This window comes from Camelina sativa, chromosome 17 (assembly GCF_030686135.1).
Source record: "Camelina sativa cultivar CO46 ecotype springtype chromosome 17, ASM3068613v1".
In the NCBI taxonomy this organism is placed as follows: Eukaryota; Viridiplantae; Streptophyta; class Magnoliopsida; order Brassicales; family Brassicaceae; genus Camelina; species Camelina sativa.
In genome coordinates this window covers 466,822-483,758 of record NC_141896.1, presented here as the reverse complement: position 1 = coordinate 483,758, position 16,937 = coordinate 466,822, and the positions used below count along the sequence as shown (strand labels likewise).

The 16,937-nt window shown below is 37.7% G+C and overlaps 3 protein-coding genes across 3 annotated transcripts; 1 reads left to right on the top strand and 2 right to left on the bottom strand.

Moving 5' to 3' along the window:
- Positions 1 to 1,513: 1,513 nt before the first annotated feature.
- On the top strand, positions 1,514 to 9,729 carry LOC104754248 (endoribonuclease Dicer homolog 1). The gene is made up of 20 exons (XM_087495077.1): positions 1,514 to 2,954; positions 3,034 to 3,147; positions 3,239 to 3,449; positions 3,530 to 3,924; positions 4,013 to 4,232; positions 4,320 to 4,492; positions 4,573 to 4,695; positions 4,780 to 4,940; positions 5,034 to 5,267; positions 5,356 to 5,506; positions 5,599 to 5,781; positions 5,875 to 6,036; positions 6,135 to 6,230; positions 6,328 to 6,956; positions 7,218 to 7,315; positions 7,402 to 7,592; positions 7,683 to 8,582; positions 8,673 to 8,837; positions 8,916 to 9,319; positions 9,418 to 9,729. Exons 1-20 carry the CDS (start codon positions 2,022 to 2,024, stop codon positions 9,593 to 9,595), a joined length of 5,721 nt encoding a protein of 1,906 aa, XP_087351203.1. The 5' UTR covers positions 1,514 to 2,021; the 3' UTR covers positions 9,596 to 9,729.
- Positions 9,730 to 9,840: 111 nt separating this feature from the next.
- Positions 9,841 to 12,003, bottom strand: LOC104754249 (soluble inorganic pyrophosphatase 1). Its single transcript, XM_010476387.3, has 9 exons — positions 11,616 to 12,003; positions 11,151 to 11,274; positions 11,036 to 11,064; positions 10,877 to 10,942; positions 10,670 to 10,777; positions 10,523 to 10,588; positions 10,317 to 10,437; positions 10,156 to 10,237; positions 9,841 to 10,058 (listed from the first exon to the last, which is right to left on the bottom strand). Exons 1-9 carry the CDS (start codon positions 11,817 to 11,819, stop codon positions 10,016 to 10,018), a joined length of 843 nt encoding a protein of 280 aa, XP_010474689.1. The 5' UTR covers positions 11,820 to 12,003; the 3' UTR covers positions 9,841 to 10,015.
- LOC104754250 (protein LHY) lies at positions 11,944 to 16,700 on the bottom strand. The gene is made up of 10 exons (XM_010476389.2): positions 16,290 to 16,700; positions 16,103 to 16,128; positions 15,794 to 15,986; positions 15,577 to 15,688; positions 15,364 to 15,425; positions 14,437 to 14,673; positions 14,253 to 14,348; positions 13,082 to 14,155; positions 12,646 to 12,995; positions 11,944 to 12,225 (listed from the first exon to the last, which is right to left on the bottom strand). The coding sequence occupies exons 3-9, from the start codon at positions 15,836 to 15,838 to the stop codon at positions 12,657 to 12,659; spliced, it is 1,965 nt and encodes a 654-aa protein (XP_010474691.1). The 5' UTR covers positions 15,839 to 15,986; positions 16,103 to 16,128; positions 16,290 to 16,700; the 3' UTR covers positions 11,944 to 12,225; positions 12,646 to 12,656.
- Positions 16,701 to 16,937: the final 237 nt, after the last annotated feature.

The window sequence follows — 16,937 nt, the reverse complement described above, 5'->3', positions numbered from 1 at the left end:
TATAAACTAAACGAGAAACAGAACCAAGATCGAATTCCGTTCCGATTCAAAATATTGTAGAATAATTCTACTTTTCTCTCTTTCTAGTATTGGTCTACTTTACAAAACTAACATATAGTAATTAACAGTAATTATATAACGTGTTAAAAAATATTTAGTAGAAGAAGATGAAAGTAATCCTTAGACAAAATTAAAGTGATGTACTGATTATTTTTAAACTATTTGGGGAAATGTTTGGACTTTGGACTTTGGAGTGTCGGATACTCGATCGGATGCTTACAACGAATCCAAATACATATAGATGGTAACTATTTGCTAAAAAGGTCTAGATTGTTTTATTAATATTTATCGGAGTGCAAACGGTCTATCTAAATATACAAATGATTAAAAATAAAAACGCATCACTACTTCTAAAAGAGTCGGATACGTATTTATTTGGCCGTCGTCATCAATCTGCTAACACATTACTATAAAAGGTAAAAATGCCTAAACTTTTAAATGGTGGAGGAGGCGTTAATAGTTCTACTTTATTACGTCCTATATATTGTACCATTCATACATTAATAGATTTCGTGGGCGTTATGTCTTAAAATTGACTTTAACTCCCAATGGACAGTATCTCTTGAAGATTTTTTTAGAAAAAGTTTAGAGCAACAAACCAACAGTCAATGCTAATTTTTAAAGTAGCGTTACGAACATTTATACTTCTATTGACCGCTCATATCCCTTATTTTCGACGAGTAATTCGTATCATAAAAACACTAATTTGTTTTTTTCAACGAGCAATTCGTATCATAAAATCAATAATTTCTTTTAATTATTTATTTATAAAAGTTGTAGAAAAAGAATAATTGTGTTTTGTGATGCTTGTTGTTTACAGTTTTATAAAATTGAGAAGAAGTTGCACGAGTCGGTCCACAGAATGACAGAACAAAAGCATGAGAAAGAACCGACCAATCACTAAGACCTTTCCACTTGTCTGTATCTCATTGGTGCATCGAACATTGCACTTTTCTGAAAACAGTAAAAAGCTTGGAATGATCCTGACCGTCCCGTACGAATCTATCTAACTAGTGTAACTACGGTCGGCGAAACCGCTAGTTAATTTAGTCAAACCTATGTTATGTACGTGTTTCCATATGAAAACATCAAATATCATTTTAATTTTAGTTTAATGTTATTTATGTTTTCAGTTTATCTTTACTGTTTATATTGACTGATATTTTTCCCGTTTTACAAAACTATTAATTTAAGATAAATTTTGTTTTTTACAAAAATTATCTTTTAATCTCTATTAATTAAATTTCTCAATAAGAAAAAGAAAAATATTTAGCCTATCTGTAAGGAGTAAAATAAAAATTTCAATGACTTTCTTAATATGTGTGAATATGTTGGAATTCTTAATTTTGAATTACGTTTTTAAAAAATCATCATAATGACCCTGTGGAATTCACTGGTTGGTTGGTTTGGAGTAAATAAAAGTAATAAATACTTACTACTAAATAATGAATTTGGTGTTTTTCACAAATTCAGGAAAATTATAGCAAGTTTCCTTTTTCTTTAATATTGCAAAAAGAGGAAAGAAATATTTAACAGAGAAGAGAGCAAGTGACCAGAAAGAGAGAGAGAGAGAGGAAAACGAAGAGAGAAACAGAACAGAGTAGGGATCGATAGACCGTGGAATCTTCGAGTCACATAACACTTTGCAAAAGCTTGAAAAAGGGGTTTTTTTTTCTTTTCTTCTTCTAATTCTTATTTATTTACCAGAGAAAACCAAATCTTTGGTTAGGGTTTTTGCTTGCTCTTCTTCGTGACCCCTTTTAACCTGCAAAACAAATTCTTATAAAATTGGCGTGTTTCGTACGGTCTATCTAACCCTAATCTGTCACAAAACACTCTTCAATCCTCTCACCCCCTTCTCTGGTTTCTTCAATTCTCGTGCTTTTGTTCTGTTTCGTCCCTTGAGTGAGCTTTTTCTGTTTTTTAATGTTCTTAATTTGATTTGATTTATTACCTGAATTATGGTAATGGAGGATGAGCGTAGGGAAGACATAACAAAGCCTTCTTACTGGTTAGATGCTTGCGAAGACATCTCTTGTGATCTTATCGATGATCTTGTCTCTGATTTTGATCCTTCCTCTGTTGCTGTCAATGAATCCACTGATGACAACGGCGTCATCAATGATTTTTTCGGTGGAATCGATCACATTCTAGATAGTATCAAGAACGGTGGAGGCTTACCAAACAATGGCGTTTCTGAGACCATTAAAGAGGTTAGTGTAACTCCTCAGTTGATTCCTGGAGAGATTACTTTATCTGTTAAGGAGAATGGGGTTCAAAAGAATGGCGGTAAGAGAGACCAAGAAGTGTCGAAAGAGGAAGAAGGAGAGAAGGATTGTAAGAGAGCTAGAGTTTGTAGTTACCAGAGTGAAAGGAGTAACCTTTCAGGTAGAGGACAGGCTAATTCTAGGGATAAAGATAGGTTTATGAATAGGAAACGTACTCGTAATTGGGACGAGGCGGTTCACAATAAGAAAAGAGATTGTTACAGTCATAGAAGAGATGGTAGGGATAGAGAAGTTAGAGGTTATTGGGAGAGGGATAAAGTTGGTTCCAATGAGTTGGTTTATCGGTCAGGGACTTGGGAAGCTGATCACGAAAGAGATGTTAAGAAAGGGAGTGGTGGAACCCGAGAGTGCAATGACAAGGCAGAGGAGAATAAGAGTAAGCCTGAAGAACGTAAAGAGAAGGTTGTGGAAGAGCAAGCAAGGAGATATCAGTTGGATGTGCTTGAACAAGCGAAAGCGAAAAACACAATTGCTTTCCTTGAGACCGGTGCTGGAAAGACACTTATCGCAATTCTTCTTATCAAGAGTGTTCATAAAGATTTAATGAGCCGGAATAGAAAAATGCTCTCGGTCTTCTTGGTTCCTAAAGTGCCTTTGGTCTATCAGGTAACTATATAACTTTCATGTTCGTAGTTTTCTTGCTCACCTTTGGGGTTTAGTTTGTTGATTTATCTTATGTTTTCAGCAAGCAGAAGTGATCCGTAATCAAACTAGTTTTCAAGTTGGACATTATTGTGGTGAGATGGGACAAGATTTCTGGGATGCTCGAAGGTGGCAGCGAGAGTTCGAGTCTAAGCAGGTTGCTTTTGATGCTTCGTTTTCCTCACGGGTTTGGATCATTTTATTTATCTGTTCTCGAAGTTTACAGTTTTTTTTCTTCTTCTATGCAGGTTCTAGTAATGACAGCACAAATTCTATTGAATATACTGAGGCATAGCATCATTAGAATGGAGACAATTGATCTTCTTATCCTCGACGAGTGTCACCATGCTGTCAAGAAACATCCATACTCATTAGTGATGTCAGAGTTTTACCACACAACCCCTAAGGACAAAAGACCTGCCATCTTTGGAATGACTGCTTCGCCCGTTAATCTAAAGGGTACTTATTGTTTCTTGTTCTAAGCGTATCTTGCTTGCTAATGTTCTTGAAACTGACTTCTTTTTTATTTGTTTACGTAGGTGTTTCAAGCCAAGTAGATTGTGCGATAAAAATACGCAACCTCGAGACCAAGTTGGATTCTACGGTTTGTACAATAAAAGACCGGAAAGAGTTAGAGAAGCATGTGCCTATGCCTTCAGAGATTGTTGTTGAGTATGACAAAGCTGCGACTATGTGGTCTCTTCACGAGACAATAAAGCAAATGATTGCAGCCGTGGAAGAAGCAGCACAAGCAAGTTCAAGGAAAAGCAAGTGGCAGTTTATGGGGGCTAGGGATGCTGGAGCAAAGGATGAATTGAGACAAGTTTATGGCGTGTCTGAAAGAACGGAGAGCGATGGAGCTGCCAATTTGATTCATAAACTTAGAGCTATAAATTATACGCTTGCTGAATTGGGTCAATGGTGTGCTTACAAGGTAAAAAAATGGATAACATATGTTTAGATGATTTGAACTGGTTTTGTTTATGTTCATATGATATTAACTTTTTGTTTTTTCTTTCAAGGTGGCACAATCATTCTTGACTGCTCTGCAAAGTGACGAGAGGGTGAATTTCCAAGTGGACGTCAAGTTTCAAGAATCATACCTCAACGAGGTGGTGTCACTGTTACAATGTGAGCTTCTTGAAGGCGCTGCTGCTGAAAAGGTCGCAGCTGAAGTTAGCAAACCAGAAAATGGTAATGCACATGACGAGATGGAGGAAGGGGAGCTCCCTGCTGATCATGGTAAGTCTCAACCACATTATTTGTACATATATATTTACTATTTACCGTTCTGAGAAACCGTATATTAACAATGCTCTATGGTTTTAGTGGTCTCGGGAGGGGAACACGTTGATAAAGTAATAGGTGCCGCAGTGGCTGATGGGAAAGTTACTCCAAAAGTTCAATCATTGATCAAACTACTCCTTAAGTATCAGCACACAGCTGATTTTCGTGCTATTGTGTTTGTTGAGAGGGTGGTTGCTGCGTTGGTTCTTCCAAAGGTTAGGATTAAAGTGAAAGTAACAGTTTGATCTTTAAGTACACATGTCCTGTCTCTATCTCTGATCTTGGAAATTTTCAGGTTTTTGCTGAGCTGCCTTCACTTGGTTTTATACGGTGTGCCAGCATGATTGGACATAATAACAGCCAGGAAATGAAATCATCCCAGATGCAGGATACAATTTCCAAATTCCGAGATGGCCATGTATGAAAGATTTGTCTTTTGGGTAATTTGGTTTTGTATTTAAGCCTTTAGTCTTTTTACATATGTCTCTTTCTGTTGTGATAGGTGACACTATTAGTCGCCACAAGCGTTGCGGAGGAAGGGCTCGATATTAGGCAATGTAACGTTGTTATGCGTTTCGACCTTGCAAAGACAGTGCTGGCATACATTCAGTCTCGTGGTCGGGCAAGAAAGCCTGGATCAGACTACATACTCATGGTTGAGAGGTACATAAAAAGCTTTAGGAATTACATTTGTTTTCTTAACATCTGATCAATAAATCAATCTCTTATATATATGTCAACTTGTGTTACTTGCAGGGGAAATGTATCTCACGCAGCATTCTTAAGGAATGCTAGGAACAGTGAGGAGACACTGCGAAAAGAAGCTATAGAAAGAACTGATCTCAGTCATCTCAAAGATACATCAAGGTTAATCTCCATTGATGCTGTGCCAGGTACAGTTTATAAGGTGGAGACAACTGGTGCCATGGTTAGCTTGAATTCTGCTGTTGGTCTTGTACATTTCTACTGCTCTCAGCTTCCTGGAGACAGGTAAGTTTACTGATACCTTTTATCGTTTTAAGGTTCTTTTTTTTCTTCCTGTATGAAACGATGGGTTGCTTCTCTCTTTGTGTCTCAGGTATGCGATTCTTCGTCCTGAGTTTAGCATGGAGAAACATGAAAAGCCTGGAGGCCACACAGAGTATTCATGTAGGCTTCAGCTTCCTTGCAATGCACCATTTGAAATACTCGAGGGTCCTGTTTGCAGTTCAATGCGTCTTGCTCAACAGGTGGACTTCTTATTTACTGTTCATTTATCTTCTTCGTTTATTACCATGTGTTGTGTTCCCATGTCTTGAATGTTTGTGTGTTTGATATGTAGGCTGTATGTCTAGCTGCATGCAAGAAACTGCATGAGATGGGTGCATTTACCGATATGCTATTGCCGGACAAGGGAAGTGGCCACGACGCTGAGAAGGCTGACCAAGATGATGAAGGTGAGCCTGTTCCTGGGACTGCTAGACATAGAGAGTTCTATCCTGAAGGTGTTGCGGATGTACTTAAGGTAAAATTAGCACTAACCTATGAAAAATGACTAAATGTGCTGTTAGTGAAAATTTGGTTTCAAAACTTGACTGTTCCTCTACCATGTGTACAGGGTGAATGGATTTTATCGGGAAAGGAAACTTGTGAGAGCTCAAAGCTATTCCATTTATACATGTACAATGTGACATGTGTAGATCTTGGCTCTTCAAAAGATTCATTCCTAACCGAAGTTTCAGAGTTCGCGATTCTTTTTGGCAATGAGCTGGATGCAGAGGTTCTTGTTACTCTTCTCCATGGATTTGAGCTTTAGAATTCGGAGATGTTACAATAGTTTCCCTTGCCCCTTATCTAAAGATTTTTTTGTTGTGTCAGGTATTATCGATGTCTATGGATCTTTATGTTGCTCGGGCCATGATCACTAAAGCATCTCTTGCTTTCAAGGGATCGCTTGATATTACAGAAAACCAGGTTAGACTGAACAAACAACCAACTTATATTTCCCCTCACATATATGTTTGCTTGAGATTTTCTTTTTGATCTTATATTGGTGGCATATCTTGGGCAGCTATCATCTTTAAAAAAGTTTCATGTGAGATTAATGAGTATCGTGTTGGACGTTGATGTTGAACCCTCAACGACACCATGGGATCCTGCAAAGGCCTACTTGTTTGTCCCTGTTTCTGAGAATACGTGTATGGAACCCATAAAAGGGATCAACTGGGAATTGGTTGAAAAGATTACCAAAACCACTGTGTGGGACAACCCACTACAGAGAGCTCGTCCGGATGTATATCTCGGGACTAATGAAAGAACTCTTGGTGGTGACAGAAGGGAATACGGGTTTGGTAAACTTCGTAACAACATTGCCTTTGGGCAAAAATCTCACCCAACTTATGGTATTAGAGGAGCTGTAGCATCCTTCGATGTTGTGAGAGCTTCTGGATTGTTACCTGTAAGAGATACTTTTGAGAAGGAAGTAGAAGATGATCTATCAAAAGGGAAACTGATGATGGCTGATGGGTGCATGGTTGCAGAAGATCTTGTTGGGAAAATAGTTACAGCCGCACATTCCGGGAAGCGGTTTTACGTTGATTCAATTTGTTATGACATGAGTGCAGAAACATCATTCCCAAGGAAGGAGGGATATCTTGGTCCCCTAGAGTACAACACATATGCTGACTATTACAAGCAAAAGTATGAATTTTTTATTCTTCCAATGCTTTTTCTAAGTTTCATTAGAGAAGTAAGCACTATACTAATAACTTTTCTGTGATCACGAGGACTTACATGGCCTCAGTTCACCTCAAGGTGTTGTGCAAGAAGGAGAAGCAAAGCCTGTCTATGTATTAAGAGATATCCACTGATATATGTACAAGATCGGCTTTTCTTCTTCTTCTTGCACAACCTGAGGTATCTGAGGCTATACAAGTCTTCTTCTATAATGTTATTTATCAGGTATGGAGTTGATTTAAACCGTAAGCAACAACCTTTGATCAAAGGACGGGGTGTTTCATATTGCAAGAACCTCCTTTCTCCTCGGTTTGAACAGTCAGGTACTATTATTAAGATAATTTTATGTCTTCAACATTTATTGATTGACTGGTAGATTAATACGTGTTGTTTGATTCTGTAATTTAAGGTGAATCAGAGACGATCCTTGATAAAACATATTACGTGTTTCTTCCACCTGAAATATGCGTTGTGCATCCACTTTCGGGTTCACTTGTCCGAGGTGCTCAGAGGTTGCCCTCTATAATGAGAAGAGTTGAGAGCATTTTGCTCGCTGTTCAACTCAAAAATTTGATTAGCTATCCTATTCCCACATCAAAGGTGCGTAGTTAGAGTCTTTTGTTTGTCTTTCTTGTTCTGTTTTGTTGAAACTAGTCTAATCTGATTTGGTACATATATATATATGTGTAGATTCTGGAAGCCTTGACTGCCGCCTCGTGCCAGGAAACGTTCTGCTACGAGAGAGCTGAGCTTTTAGGAGATGCGTATCTAAAATGGGTTGTTAGTCGTTTTCTGTTTCTGAAGTATCCACAAAAGCACGAGGGTCAGCTTACAAGGATGAGACAACAGATGGTTAGTAATATGGTTCTTTATCAGTTTGCTCTGGTTAAAGGGCTTCAGTCATATATCCAGGCGGATCGTTTCGCCCCGTCTAGGTGGTCTGCTCCTGGTGTGCCTCCAGTTTTCGACGAGGACACAAAAGAATCTTCTTTTTTTGATGAAGAGCAGAAACCTGTTTCCAAGGATAACAGCGATGTGTTTGAAGATGGAGAGATGGAAGATGGTGAACTAGAGGGTGACTTGAGTTCGTACCGAGTCTTGTCTAGCAAAACGTTGGCTGATGTTGTTGAAGCTTTGATCGGTGTTTATTACGTGGAAGGGGGTAAGATTGCAGCAAATCATTTGATGAAGTGGATTGGGATCCATGTGGAGGATGAACCTGAAGAAGTGGAAGGAACTATTAAACCTGCTAATGTTCCAGAGAGTATACTCAAGAGTATTGACTTTGTTGGCCTCGAGAGAGCTCTTAACTTCGAGTTTAAAGAGAAAGGTTTTCTTGTTGAAGCTATAACACATGCTTCAAGACCATCTTCAGGTGTTTCGTGTTACCAGAGATTGGAATTTGTAGGTGATGCTGTCTTAGATCATCTTATTACAAGACACCTGTTTTTCACATACACAAGCCTTCCTCCTGGTCGGTTAACAGATCTTCGTGCTGCTGCGGTTAACAACGAAAATTTCGCCCGTGTTGCCGTTAAACATAAACTCCACTTGTACCTTCGTCACGGTTCTAGCGCCCTTGAGAAACAGGTAAACAAATCTTAAAAACCAAAACTATTTTGTTCCCAAAACACCACTTACAAATATATGACTGTTTGGTTTGTTTTTTTATTATTTCAGATTCGGGATTTTGTGAAGGAAGTTCAAACCGAGTCATCGAAACCGGGTTTTAACTCTTTTGGTTTGGGAGACTGTAAAGCCCCAAAGGTTCTTGGAGATATTGTTGAATCTATTGCAGGTGCTATTTTTCTTGATAGTGGAAAAGATACAACTGCAGCTTGGAAGGTTAGTTATTTTGGTTTAAAATCTCTAGTAAATTCTAGTTACTAGCTTTTACTAACACTTTTTTATCTTTTATTCCAGGTTTTTCAACCTTTGCTTCAGCCCATGGTGACACCAGAGACACTTCCTATGCATCCAGTTCGAGAGCTACAAGAGCGGTGCCAGCAACAAGCAGAAGGATTAGAGTACAAAGCAAGTCGAAGTGGTAACACAGCGACTGTGGAAGTGTTCATCGACGGCGTCCAAATCGGAGTGGCACAAAACCCGCAGAAGAAAATGGCGCAAAAGCTAGCGGCCAGGAATGCACTTGCTGCCTTGAAAGAGAAAGAAATAGCGGAATCAAAGGAGAAGCGTGTGAACGGGAATACAGGAGAGAATCAGGATGAGAATGAGAATGGGAACAAGAAGAATGGGAATCAGACGTTTACGAGACAGACATTGAACGATATTTGCTTGAGGAAGAATTGGCCAATGCCTTCTTACAGGTAAAGAGTTTAAATTATGAGTAAAACTTTTGTAATTGCTATGATTTTGTTTGAGGTTTTATTGAGCTTATTTGGGGTTTGTGGTGAAATTTTCGTAGATGTTTGAAAGAAGGAGGACCAGCGCACGCAAAGAGGTTTACTTTTGCGGTAAGAGTGAATACAAGCGATAGAGGATGGACTGATGAATGTATTGGAGAGCCAATGCCGAGTGTTAAAAAGGCTAAAGATTCTGCCGCAGTTCTCCTACTTGAGCTTCTAAATAAAAGTTATCTTTGATCTTTGTTTTTACTTGGTATTAAATTTAAGAATAGTGACATGTCTATTTATGTAATAATATTCCAAAAGAGTCATTATGGACATGATTATGGGATTTTGAATTTTTAAAGTATAAAAACCTTTGACTTCTACTAGAATTAGTGAAAATTTTGGCTAGTGGTTTTAGTATTTAAATCAATTGATCTGCTATTCCATTTAATTGGGTATAGAATTCTTCTAACAGGTTAAACCAAAACAGAGCCAAATTTTCAAATGTCAAGATCTCTTTATAACAATAGTATGAGTTTACAAGGACAAATGATATGGTCCGAGTCTAATAGAAAAATGCAGAGAAAGGTATCAATTAGGATCATATGCTTCTTATTATCAATGAAAAGCAACAGAAACAAAGATGTTGGCAGGATTGTTCACAGGAAAGCTTCAACGCCTCAGAGTATGGAGAATGTATTCAGCATAGAGGTCCCTGTAATGGAAAAGTCAAATCCAGAATTGCTTTAATGTTACATTGAGTAAGAAAGATGTAAGAAAGTTTGGCTCTTGATGGAGAAAGAGAGACTTACATTGAGTACTGGATAGCTCCAATAGCATCCCCAGATGGGAGAAAATCATTCACTGCAACTTCCTTGTTCTCGTTTTTCTTGTCTGTAAGAGATTATAAGTTAAAGGGAAAAAACTAAATACTTCTTGAGTAAAAATAAAGAGGAACAATAAAGAAGGATACAGTCTTCAAAGAAACGACGGATTTCGGAGAGACGGTGAGGAGGAAGTTCTTTGATGTCAGTGTAATGTTTATACTCAGGATCATCAACACAAACAGCAATGATCTTGTCATCTTTTTCACCCTAAAATTACCGAGATAAAAAACAAGAATCATTTAAACTGAGACTGGAGTAAGAGAGAAAAAAACAGAGCCAACTTAGTGCTTACCTGATCAATCATAGGCATTAATCCAATGGCTCTGGCACGCAGGAAACAACCGGGAAGGACAGGTTCCTACACAAAGATAATAAATTTGTTTATTGAAATATAAATGTTTGGTGCAGACTATAAGAAAGAAAGGAAAAGAGTTAATACCTGCATGATGACTAATACATCAATTGGGTCATTGTCTTCACACAATGTGCGAGGAACAAAACCGTAGTTGTGAGGGTACACAACTGATGAGTACAGAATACGATCAACCTGAATGAGAGATAATGCAAAGATGTTATTGACTTTGCGGTAAGAAAACCATCATTGATACATAAGACAATAATGATTGATCTTGATATATAACCAAACCTTGATGAGTCCTGTCTTTTTGTCAAGTTCATATTTGACCTTGCTTCCTTTTGTGATCTCCACAACCTAATCAGCATCATCATCCAATGACAAAACGATTCAAGAACCCATCTCATTCTCATAACAAGATTCTCAAAACAGTAGAAGAAAGAAACTTACCACGTTGAAAATCTGTGGAGCTCCAGGTCCTACATATGAATTATGAATTAATCCCAAAATACAAAACACAAAAAGCATGCAAAAAAAAAACTGAATAAGATATGATTTTGTATACCAATCTCAAGATCATGCCATGGATGTGCAGCTACAGAACGTCTAGACAAGGAAGAGAGAATCCTCTCGTTAAGACGAGGAGCAGGTCGCTGCTGCTTCTGGTCTTCGTTCCCTTCTTCACTCATCTGTTTTCAAAACGTTATGAATCAAAAACTCAAAATTGGGGGCAGAGAGAGAGAGAAAGAGAGAGTATCATCAATCGAATCAAAAATACCAAAATTTATTGCAGAATCAGACCCCACAAGAGAAAAACAATCTTTAGAGCAGATTATTTAAGATCGATAATACCAAAATTAAGATATACGTTTCTATTGATATTAACGTATCGATAACTAAAAGATCTACGCCAAATCTGTTCTACTTTTTTTTTTAAAGTCGATGGATGATTGAGATTTGAAGCAATACCCAGTAGATTAAACATCGAAAAGCATCCAACTTTGACGATCTTTAGGAGGAAAAAACGTACCTTTGGATCGGAACAGCCGATATGTTTTTGGAATCGCAAGGATGAAGAAACACTTTGGGAGAGGAAAGAAAGGAGTGACGAGCGTTGGTCTATTCTATTGTAATATTTTGTAATTAAGCGTTTTAGGTAAGGTGTATATATTGAGAGAGTGACCTCCGATATATATTTACGGATCAAAACTTCTATACAACTCGTATCACTCATTAAATAATTGACAAATATTTTCTTTTTTCCTTTGAGAAAGATTTTCAATTAATTTTTGCGATTTGTTTATAACATTTTCACCGTTAATTATATTATAAAAAGTGTAAACGAATATATAAAAAAATAGAAGAAAATATCCTTCATAGCGTTTTCGGTAATAATTCTACAAAAAATAGGATACTTTATTGCATCTTAATTCCGAAAATAAATATATACATACATTTTATTCATTCATCAGTAAGATAAATGAAGAGATTGCAGTGCATTATGTTATAGATTAATATCCTTAGCGCTTGTTAGTTAAGCTTGTAACAGGGGGAATGTTGTATGTAGGCCGAGTAGAGTGAATAAAATCTTAAGCCCACCCGAGCATCTTTAGGCCTTTTGGCGTTTGGGCAATGAGCGCCTTCAAGTTTAAATCAAACAACAGAGAGAATCATTATGGACAAAAAGTAACACAAAAGACAAAAACATTCAAAGTTGAAACTTTTGTACAATCCATCTTTTTATCATTCCTAACTATTTATGATACCATCATCAATATCCACAATTAAGAGAAAAAAAGACATGAATCCATTGCTTGAATGGTTAATTAACAGTAGTAGTAGCAGCAGACATATAGACTAGAAGTAGCATACACAACAAACAGAGACAAGAGATAATAATACATGGGGTGGTGATATGGTACAGAACCTGACTTGACCAAAGAAATGTTCTCATGGATCTAAAGATGAAGAAGAAATAACAGTCTCTTTCTTTCATATAGATTGAAGAAGCAATTACTAACACTAGAGATATTGGTAAATATGTGGTTGTTTTTTTTTACCTCAAAGTCTGTCATGTCGAAGCTTCTCCTTCCAATCGAAGCCTTTTGCAGACTTTTTCATCACTTTGATTGTTTGTGTTCCCAACTTGGCTCTCTGTCAGTTCCATTGAACATCTCTTGTACGGCTTAAATCCTGTTTGTCTCGTTTTTAGACTCTTGCCAGGTCCAACACCGATCATTACTACTCTTTCTTGGTCTGCATCACAAGAACCTTGAACTTTGAAATTAGGAGGAGCCAATGGCATTGACGTGTCACTTTGTTTCCCATTCACATTCTCTGCCAATAGAGGAGGTGAAAAGCTTTGAGGTAATCTTTCTCTTGCAAAGAGAGCCTGAAACGCTATACGACCCTGAAAAGATTTTTGTGGATGCATAGTGTTACTTCGCAAAACAAAAATCTGCAATATGCCATCAATCATTGGGTTTCTCATTTTACCTCTTCGGAGACTTCCTTCCACGAATCAGTAGCTTGGTTGTTGTTGTTGTTTTCTCTCAATTTAATCTTACGGTTATTTAACTCATTTACATCTGGTTGATTTTCATCTGTCTCCTTCACATCCTCGTTATCTTTCTCCATTTTATCTAATGCATCTGTTTCCACATCACTCCCCGAAGGTGTGTTTGAGCCACACGATGAGCGATCCACCAGATTTTTCTTCTTGGTACCGTTTGAATCATGCACAGCAGCAGTTACAATAACTTCCTCCATCTTATCACCATTTGTATTTGAGACAGCATTTAGCTTGGTTACTCCGGTCTCCTCTGAATCATCAGATGATGAAGCTGGAGATTTCGAAGCCAAGTTTTGATCTTGCACAGCTGTGTTTTGTTTCTCAAGCAGTGGTTGAGCATTTTCAACGGTATCCATCTCAGTCATCGCTGGAGTTGGAACTGCATCGGTTGGTAATGGAACACATGCAACTGGAGCTGGAGCACATACAGGAAGCAGTCCATGAGAAGCCCACCAAGCAGTTGCAGCAGCTACTGTAGCAGCAGCAATGGCAGCTATACTTGGAGGAGAAGAGCTCACTGGGGTTGATGAATCTCCAGAATTCCCGGCACTCGCATAAGGCCAAACGGAAGCAGCAAATGTAGCAGCAGCATGAGCTGCAGAGTTCTGTAGGAGATTTGACATAATAAGATTGGAGAAACTAGATGACATCTGGAGAAAGGAACGGTAATCATCCTGTGAATGACAAGCTGGAAACGCTTGATGACAAGTTGTAGTAGTAGAAGCAGATGCTGTAGTAGTAGCCTGACGATTTCCGTGCCCGTGAATTTCTTCTCTCATAGGATGAAACATGAAGTCTTGAGATACCATACCTGAGGGATGATTTTGAGGACATTTTGCGATATTCCCGTTTACAATATCTGCGTGGAAATGCCAAGGGTAGTTTTGCAGGCTGTGAACAGTACCATCGTTACCATCTTTGTCTTTATTCTTCTTAGGAACATCTTGAACCGCATTGTCCACGGTTGAGTTCTTACTTGTTTCAATATCGGCATTTCCCTGCTCAAAATCAGAATGCAACAAGTTATTTTTCTTTTGTCATGCAATAGAACTCTAAATACAGCATTCATCAGAATTTTAGAGTACAATTTTATACCTTTCTTGGAGTTACTTTCTTTGGTAAGGGATACTTGTTCATGGTTGAAACCCCCGAGCAACTATCATCTTGATTTTCTTTTTCAGTTGATGTTTTCTAATTAGAAAAAAAAACATAAAGACGATTATCACAAGAAAGAGACAACAAAATGATAGAAAGATGATGAGAATGATTAGGAACAAACCTCTGGAAACGGCATTTTTTCCAAATCCAAGAAGGCGTGATTATTACACTGTGACGAAGAGGCAGACGAAACAAGTTTTGCATCTTTTGCTGATGATACTTGTGAGGAAGATGTAACGTTATTCCCAGGTTTGCGAGGATAAGGAGTGTTGGGTTTTCGTTTAGGACGAGGAGGTGGAATTTCTATGTCCAGAGCTTGACAGACAGGAATACCTTTAGTTTCAGCCTCTTTCTCTAACTGAAAGAGAACCAAAAACTGTGAGATTTCCCCAAACCGGAGATGGGAAAATGCAGCTCAGATGTAAAAATCATGAGACTCATGTAATTGACCATAGCACGAGGTTGGAAAAAAAGTCTTATACTGACACGAATGTTTCGGGGTAGAGATGATAGAGTTACTTCATGTCCTGTCCTATATGGCAAGGAGGTTTGGTTGGCTATATAAAAGAATCCATGCAATCCCATTATTTCATAGACTTAAGTGAATATGGGTCAATTGTCTCATGCAAATGCAATGCCAGTTATGTTACTTTGGACCTTATCTTATAGTATCAAAGAATAAAAAGTTCTCTTTAATCTAACAGATGTTTTCCACTTGGACAATTCGTGAACTCGATCAGTTAAAGAGCAAATGACAATGTAAAACCAAATGTTTCTATAGAGCCTGCTGCAATCCTCAGAACCAACAAACTCTACTTAGCAACACAAACCAAATATCTACTTGAAGCAATGACTAAGAAAAAAATGAACCTTCAATCATCTTTTTTTCAGACAGAACACAGACGGTGATAGGGAACCTCTAAACATCGATATAGAGACCGGAGAAGTTATATTTACCCAATACAAACCATTAGTGCCTTCACTTTAATTGAACACAAGTTAATGAACATGTTTATTAAACGGTTTTGAAGAGATCATCAGCTCTAACCTTAGTGAAGAACTTTTGTGCATGACTTCTGATCTGAACAGCAGTCTTTGTCCCAATATGTTCTGCAATCAAAATCAAAAGGGAAAGGAAAAGAGAAAGAGAAGAGAAGAATCTCCAAATCAAGAGGAGATAAAACAATCTGAAAACAAAACTCCTAAACAAAGTCTCTCACATCAAAACTAAGCATACAAAAAAGCTAATTTGGTTCCCGACCTTCAATTCGTTGCCAAGCCCTTCCATAAAGCCTCAAGGCTTCTAAAAACCTCTCATGTTCATCCTCTGTCCATCGTTCTCGCTGCTTTGTTATTGTATATGGCTTTCTCGCCTAAACAATCAAAAACCAAATCTTCTTCACACAAACAAGAATCCAAAATCTCAATTCTCAAACAGACAAAAAACACCAATCTCAAGCATAAAATGAATGAAGGACCTTAGTTAATAATTCTTCTCCACCAGATGTATTAGTAGTATCCATAACAGGATCTTTGCAGCAATTAGCTGCTTCAAATCCTCTCTAACAAGTAAAGTATAACAAAGAAACCATCTTTGATCTCCAAAAACATGAAAGTTTCCAAATTGCAGCAAAGCCGTTGTGATAATAACCTCTTTAGAATCTAGAGCAACTACAAAAAAAAGAGGAAAGTATTTTTTTTTTTATCCACACAAACTGAAAGATAGATTTAGAAATTTCAAAAAAGAGAAATCTTTTGCAAACTCAATTTGTTATGAGAAGCCTCACCGAAACGAATCCATGGCAGCCAAAACCTTTACAAGCATCACAAATCTTCATATCAGTATTTAATCACTAGATTTGTATTTATCATTATATGTTCAACTTTAATTACAGAGGAGATCTTCTTATTATCTTAATATGTAAAAGAGGAACCCTAAAAAACTGATAATAATAATGTTTAAAAAAGCTATACCCTTGAGAATAGCCATGGAGGAGTCAAGTATACAAACTAGATCATCGTTCCCGGAAACAGTTCAAATCGAGAAACAAAATTAAAAGAAACCCTAAAAAACAATGAAAACGTAGAAAGAGAGAGAGACAGAAGAAGAAGATAAAGTGAAGAAGAAGGAAGAAGGAAGTAGGAAGACTGTTTTAGGCTGAAGAAGACTACTTGGAAGAAGAAGAAGAAGAAGCCAGAAGCAATCTCAGCCACAACAATTTTTCCCCTAATTTTTGTATTTTAACATGTTTTTTAATATTTTGAGGCTGAAACACCACCAAGGGTATAATGGGGAAAAACAGAAGTCATCGGAGTTCGACACGTGGTGAGAATGTAGTGGCTGACTAACTGCACTTTTTGGTAGCTATCAAGTTGCTTCTCTATGAGCCAGAAACACCCCTTCTCACCTTGGGTTTAATTCTCAAAAAGTGACTTCTTTGCTTACGTGTCAACGGTTTCTTCCCGGTTACTTGGTATCGGCAAGTGGGTACGGCGCCAGCTGCGTTGCTGTTCTTACCGATACGTGTCGGTTATGTAAACACAATGCACCTTATATGGACCGTTATATATATATATGGGCTTCTTACATCTATACTATTTCTATGGGCCTCCAATTTAGCC